The 7,649-nt window shown below is 44.7% G+C and overlaps 1 protein-coding gene across 2 annotated transcripts in view; it reads left to right on the plus strand.

Moving 5' to 3' along the window:
* The window catches only part of LOC128693193 (irregular chiasm C-roughest protein-like), a 248,479-nt gene that overhangs the window by 160,334 nt on the left and 80,496 nt on the right, over positions 1 to 7,649 (plus strand). For both annotated transcript variants that reach the window (XM_053782672.2, XM_053782673.2), the window contains exon 4: positions 2,511 to 2,643. In XM_053782672.2, coding sequence (XP_053638647.2) covers positions 2,511 to 2,643 — 133 coding nt within the window. The remainder of the gene's footprint in view (positions 1 to 2,510; positions 2,644 to 7,649) is intronic.

Raw genomic sequence — 7,649 nt, forward strand, 5'->3', positions numbered from 1 at the left:
GGGTGAATGTTGGTTGTAGCATACATGGGTGAATGGTGGTTGTAGCATACATGGGTGAATGTTGGTTGTAGCATACATGGGTGAATGGTGGTTGTAGCATACATGGGTGAATGGTGGTTGTAGCATACATGGGTGAATGGTAGTTGTAGCATACATGGGTGAATGGTAGTTGTAGCATACATGGGTGAATGGTAGTTGTAGCATACATGGGTGAATGGTGGTTGTAGCATACATGGGTGAATGGTGGTTGTAGCATACATGGGTGAATGGTGGTTGTAGCATACATGGGTGAATGGTAGTTGTAGCATACATGGGTGAATGGTAGTTGTAGCATACATGGGTGAATGGTGGTTGTAGCATACATGGGTGAATGGTAGTTGTAGCATACATGGGTGAATGGTGGTTGTAGCATACATGGGTGAATGGTAGTTGTAGCATACATGGGTGAATAGTAGTTGTAGCATACATGGGTGAATGGTGGTTGTAGCATACATGGGTGAATGGTGGTTGTACCATACATGGGTGAATGGTGGTTGTAGCATACATGGGTGAATGGTGGTTGTAGCATACATGGGTGAATGGTGGTTGTACCATACATGGGTGAATGGTGGTTGTAGCATACATGGGTGAATGGTGGTTGTAGCATACATGGGTGAATGGTGGTTGTACCATACATGGGTGAATGGTGGTTGTACCATACATGGGTGAATGGTGGTTGTAGCATACATGGGTGAATGGTGGTTGTACCATACATGGGTGAATGGTGGTTGTAGCATTCAAGGGTGAATGGTAGTTGTAGCATACATGGGTGAATTGTGGTTGTAGCATACATGAACGAATGTTGGTTGTAGCATACATGGGTGAATGGTGGTTGTAGCATACATGGGTGAATGGTGGTTGTAGCATACATGGGTGAATGGTGGTTGTAGAATACATGGCTGAATGGTGGTTATAGCATTCATGGGCGAATGGTGGTTGTAGCATACATGGGTGAATGGTAGTTGTAGCATACATGGGTGAATGGTGGTTGTAGCATACATGGGTGAATGGTGGTTGTAGCATACATGGGTGAATGGTGATTGTAGCATACATGGGTGAATGGTGGTTGTAGCATACATGGGTGAATGGTGGTTGTAGCATACATGGGTGAATGGTGGTTGTAGTATACATGGGTAAATGGTGGTTGTAGCATACATGGGTGAATGGTGGTTGTAGCATACATGGGTGAATGGTGATTGTAGCATACATGGGTGAATGGTGGTTGTAGCATACATGGGTGAATGGTGGTTGTAGCATACATGGGTGAATGGTGGTTGTAGTATACATGGGTAAATGGTGGTTGTAGCATACATGGGTGAATGGTGGTTGTAGCATACATGGGTGAATGGTGGTTGTAGCATAAATGGGTGAATGGTGGTTGTAGCATACATGGGTGAATGGTGGTTGTAGCATACATGGGTGAATGGTGGTTGTAGCATACATGGGTGAATGGTGGTTGTAGCATAAATGGGTGAATGGTGATTGTAGCATACATGGGTGAATGGTGGTTGTAGCATACATGGGTGAATGGTGGTTGTAGCATACATGGGTGAATGGTGGTTGTAGTATACATGGGTAAATGGTGGTTGTAGCATACATGGGTGAATGGTGGTTGTAGCATACATGGGTGAATGGTGGTTGTAGTATACATGGGTAAATGGTGGTTGTAGCATACATGGGTGAATGGTGGTTGTAGCATAAATGGGTGAATGGTGGTTGTAGCATACATGGGTGAATGGTGGTTGTAGCATACATGGGTGAATGGTGGTTGTAGCATACATGGGTGAATGGTGGTTGTAGCATAAATGGGTGAATGGTGATTGTAGCATACATGGGTGAATGGTGGTTGTAGCATACATGGGTGAATGGTGGTTGTAGCATACATGGGTGAATGGTGGTTGTAGTATACATGGGTAAATGGTGGTTGTAGCATACATGGGTGAATGGTGGTTGTAGCATACATGGGTGAATGGTGGTTGTAGTATACATGGGTAAATGGTGGTTGTAGCATAAATTAGTAAATGCTCGATGAGTCGGGCATCGTTACCACTGTACGTGCCGTCCTTGTGCTGCACTCGGTGGTACTTGACAAAGGATCCTTCTAGCCAGTTTTAAACCCACTTGACGTTCTTCTCCCAACAAGTCTATATGGAACCCCACTCGCGTTTCTTTTTATTTTCAAGGTGTTGGGTTTTTACGTTAACGTAACTTGACCTAATTTAACTTACGTCTTTTAACGCAATTATTCTTAGTCCTCTCCATTTGATTATTAATTCTTTTATTTGTATTTGATATAATTTATTTTTCTATTTATTTTATTTTCATAAGGTGGCAGGGCTTTCAAATACCTATTGATGGTGTGAAAGAGCTGTTATACCTTCATAATTTCGTTATTAATGTTCTCTCAGATAGACAGAAGTCAATGATTATTTCTTTGTATACCAGGTGTAAATTCTTGGTGTGTCGTGCAGGTTGTCCACCTCCCGGAGAGTGACCACTGGTACCTGGATATCTTGTCTGTCACCTTCAGAGACGCCGGAGTGTATGAGTGTCAAGTATCCAACAGTCCCAAGGTCTCCTTGCCCATCCGTCTTATTGTTCTAGGTGAGTGTATGTATGTGTACTCACCTAATTGTGGTTGCATGGGTCGAATCATTGCTCCTAGCTCAGCCTCCTCTTCAGTGGTCGCTACTAGGTTCACTCTCTCCCTGCCCCATGAGCTTTATCCTACCTCTTCTTAACTCTATGTATGGTACATCACTCTGCAGACTGTTCCACTTCCTAACAACTCTTTGACTGAAGAAATACTTCCTAACATCCCTGTGACTCCTCTGAGTTTTCAACTTCCAGTTGTGACCCCTTGTTGCTATGTCATGTCTCTGGAACATTCTGTCCCTATCCACCTTATCAGCTCCTCTCAGTATTTTATATGTCGTTATCATGTCATCCCTATCCCTCCTGCCTTCCAGTGTTGTCAGGTTGAGTTCCCTTAATTTCTTCTCGTAGGACAACCCCTCAAATCCGGGATTAGTCTTGTTGCAAATCTTTTCACTTTCTCTAATTTCATGACATGTTTGACCAGGTGCGAATCCCATACTGGAGTTACATTCTCCAATATGGGCTTGACGTACACGGTGTACAGTGTCGTGAATGACTCCTTACTTAGATGGCGAGACGCGATTCCCAGGTTTACCAGGCGCCCGTATGTTGCAGTAGTTATTTCGTTAATGTGAGCCTCTGGAAATGTGTTCGATATGATTCTCACCCAAATATCTTTTTCATCGAATGAGTTTTGCTGTATTCCGTCTTCTTTGTCCTTCCTCAAGCTTCATAACTTTGCACTTGTTGAGGCTAAACTCTAAGAATTCTTTGTAGGACCAAGCTCGCAGCCTGTCGAGACCCCCATGTAGGCTTACCTAATCCTCGTCGGCTGTATTCTCCTCATTAACTTCACATCATCTGCGAACAGGGACACTTTTGAATCTATTCCTTCCGTCAGGTCATTTACGTATACAAGAAACAGTACTGGACCTAGGACTGACGCTTGTGGAACCCCAATCGACATATGCACACACTCTGACACCTCGTCTCCTACCGAAACCCGTTGTATCCTTCCTGTCAGGTGCAGTAATTTCCCTCCTATTCCTCCCTGCTCCTCTAGTTTTTCAGCCTGTCTCTTGTGTGGTACTGTGTCAAAAGCCTTCTTACAGTCCAAGAAGATGCATCCCTCTCTCTCCTGTCTTACTGCTGTTACCTTATGATGCAGAATTTCCCTGCCCTGAAGCCATGCTGGTTGTCATGTATGAGTCCATTTAGGTTCCGCCTCACTCATCTCCATTACTTTACATACTATATATGTCAACGACACTGGTCTGTAATTTAAAGCAGCTTGTCTGTCTCCTTTCTTAGAAATTTGGACTACATTTGCTGGACCCAAGGGAAGATATTATCTGGGTCCACCGCCTTCGAGGTATCTTGTTTCTCCTAGCAATTTCTTCACTTCATCAGTCATGAGCAATGTGTCCAGCACTTGCTGGTGCACCCTGCCACCTCGGTTTGATGGCAGCCTCACTGTCTCCGCTTTGAATACCTCCCTGAATTGCGAGCTGAGCTCTTCACATACTTCCTGATCATTCCATGTAAGCTCCTCTCCTTCATTACTCTGATTACCTGGTCCTTGACTGTTGTTTTCCTCCTGTATAGCAATTTTGGGTCAGATTTGGCTATGGCATTCAAGTATTGGCACTGGACTTCTCTCCTCATCCATGTACATGTATATTCATTTCTGGTTCTTCAGTTCAGTTCCCTATTTTCCTGAGTCCTTTGCCTTCTATACTTTTTCCATACTCTAGCACACTTGGCTTTGGCCTCTCCACACCTGGTAAACAATGGACTCACTCTGATCTTCCCGTTGTTTCTGTTACCCCTTGGTACAAACTTCTCCACTGCCTCCCTGCACTTTGTGGTCTCGTGTTCTTGTGTAGTTCCGATTTTGAAAGTTTGGCTTCTCCCATCCTTCTCATTCTGCTTCACTCTCCATTTTTAACTCTACTGTGTATTCAGAACTCAAGACCATGTGATCGCTGGTGCCTAGGGGCCTTTCATGTGTGATATCCCTTATGTCTGAACTGTTCAAGGTGAATACGAGGTCCAGTCTTGCTGGTTCATCGTCTCCACTCTCTCTCTCTCTGGTTGTATAACATATTGGTACATGAAGATATCCAGTACTGCCTCCAGCATTCAGTCTCATTATAGCTGAATTACCCATGATAAGTAATTTTGCCTGCTCATGTGGGCCCTTGTGACAACTTCGGCTAGTGTGTCCACCATCACTCAGTTCTTCTCATGTCATCGTATTCCTGTCTTGGCCTCCTTCTGTTCGGTGGTTTGTTGTACATCACTCCTATCATCACTTTTGGGCCTCTGGTAAGATGTGTTCCTAGTCCTCCCATCTCAAAACTCCTGGGGTTTTTGATGAGCAATTCAGCTCCTCCTTCTCCTCCTTTGTTTCCCCTGTCTTTCATCAGGATCTGATATCCTGATGGGAAGATTATGTCTATTATCACTTATCTCTGTGATTGCTATGATGTTCAGGGATGATTCAGTGATTCTTTCATGCTACTCCTCACTCTTATTGATAATTCCATCTGTGTTGGTGTACTACACCTTTAACTTCCTTTCTAGAACTGTGCTCTGGGGGGTGGGATGAGTTGGTGCTGGCTGTGGGTGTGGTAGGCTGTTCTGGATACTATGGTAGTCTGTTGGTATGGCAGTATTAGTGCTGGGGGTGTGTGGTGATGGTGGGTGTGGAGTATGGCTCAGCTCTTGTTATTGTGTTTGCTTGTTTGGGTAGGTAGAAGCTGAGGGGATGTTGTGGGTAGTTGTGTGAGCTATTGTGTTTGCTGTTTCCTTCGAGGCTGTGCTTCCCTGTCTGTTGGTAACTGCCCTGTCCACTCTTCCCCACTCCTTTCTGCCTCCAGCACCTTCTTACTGTTTTTCTCAGCTGTTCCCTTTCTTTTTGAGTTCTGTCATGATCAAGGTACACTCACTGGTAGTTATGGGAACTGTATAACAGTGTTTCCACTGCAGGATTTTGTTTTCTGTCATATCTCACTCGAATGTCAATTTGATTGGGTGGTTATTTTCCCTCGAGTACCACCCAACTCTCTGAAAATTTGTCAGTTGAGTCGTGCCCTCTCCTGTTACCGAAATGATGCTCTCAATCTTTTGAACCTCACCCTGTCTTCCTTCATCATAGGTTTTCCCTTCTGCCTCATGGGGCCCAGGAATGAGTTTTCTTTCCCTTTCCTTATCCCATTTTGTTTCCCTCCATATCTCTGGGTGTAATTTAAGTATCTCTTTGGTTGTCTCCCTAATTATCTCCAAGACATCCCGATGGCCTGGTATAATTTCCTCATGGGACATCTGTATTCTTTCTCCTCCTTCAATCCTACATTGTATGATGTTGTTCCTTCACCCAGGTCCTTGCTGTGTTGCCTGGTGGCTAAAGCTCTCGCTTCACACTGCGAGTGTCCGGGTTCGATTCCCGGCGAGGGTAGAAACATTGTAGGTGTTTCTTTACACTAGTAATCTATGACCTAATTTGCCCGATAAGTTTTGAATAACAAACAACTTTCTATATAGTAGTATGTCATCGATGTAGCTAAGATTGTATACCTTGTACTTGTACTTGTCTCAGCATCCTTGTCTCCACAGCAAGAGCTTGTAACTCTTACATTTTGCTACCTGTAGATATCTTCTCAACCACTGTTACAAAACTCGCTTGTGCTCTTGATCCTTTCTGCCAATGCTTCTTGTTCAGCCCAGCCATCCCTGGTACCTTCGCTTCTTCGTCCTGTCATGCGTGTGTGTGTGTGTGTGTGTGTATAGGGGGGATGCGGTGCTAGCGTGTGAGGGGTGTTAGCATATGTGAGTGTAGGGTGTTAGTGTGTGTGGGAAGTTAGTGTGTGTGTGTGTGTGTGTGTGTGTGTGTGTGTGTGTGTGTGTGTGTGTGTGTGTGTGTGTGTGTGTGTGTGTGTGTGTGTGTGTGTGTGTGTGTGTGTGTGTATGTGTACTCACCTAATTATCAAGACCCCCCTATTCCCTCCTGTTCTCCAGTGTTGTCAGGTTGAGTTCCATTAACCTCTGCTCGCAGGACAAACCCCTCAGCTCCAGGACTAGTCTTGTTACAAACCTTTCAGCTTTCTCTAATTTCCTGACGTGCTTGACTAGGTGTGGGTTCCATACTGGTGCTGCATACTCTAATATGGGTCTGCCGTGCACGATGTGCGATTCCTTAATAAGGTGTCGAAGAGGTGTTAGTGTGTGTGTGTTTATCTGGAGTTTATCTGGAGAGAGTTCCGGGGGTCAACGCCCCCGCGGCCCGGTCTGTGTGTGAGGTGATAATGCGCGCGCGCGCGCGCGCGTGTGTGTGTGAGGTGATAATGCGCGCGCGCGTGTGTGTGTGTGTGTCTATACTCAAACTGTTGTACTCACATAGTTGTGGTTGCAAGGGTAGAGCCACAGCTCCTGGTCCCGCCTCTTCACTAACCGCTACTCGATCACTCTTCCTGTTCCATGAGCTTTATCATACCTCTTCTTAAAGCTTTGTATGGATCCTGCCTCCACTACATCACTTCCTAGACTATTCCACTTCCTGACAACTTTGTGACTGAAGAAATACTTCCTAACATCCCTATGATTCATCTGAGTCTTCAACTTCCAACTTCACTGTTTTCTTTCCGACAGGTATTCCCTGATCCATTGCAGTACTTTCTCTGTTATCCTTGCCTGGTCCTCTAGCTTTTGTACTAATCTCTTGTGTGGAGCTGTGTCAAACGCCTTCTTACAGTCCAAGAAAACGCAATCTACCCACTCCTCTCTCTCTTGTCTTACTGCTGTCACCATGTCATAGAACACCAGTAGATTTGTAACACAGGATTCCCTGTCTTTGAAACCGTGCTGGTTATCATTGATAAGCTCATTCGTTTCTAGGCGCTCCACCACCGTTCTCCTGACAATATTCTCTATGACTTTGCATACTATACATGTCAGTGACACTGGTCTGTAGTTTAATGCTTCTTATCTGTCACCTTTTTTTAAAAATTGGA

The sequence above is a fragment of the Cherax quadricarinatus genome, chromosome 28 (assembly GCF_038502225.1).
Source record: "Cherax quadricarinatus isolate ZL_2023a chromosome 28, ASM3850222v1, whole genome shotgun sequence".
Classification (NCBI taxonomy): Eukaryota; Metazoa; Arthropoda; class Malacostraca; order Decapoda; family Parastacidae; genus Cherax; species Cherax quadricarinatus.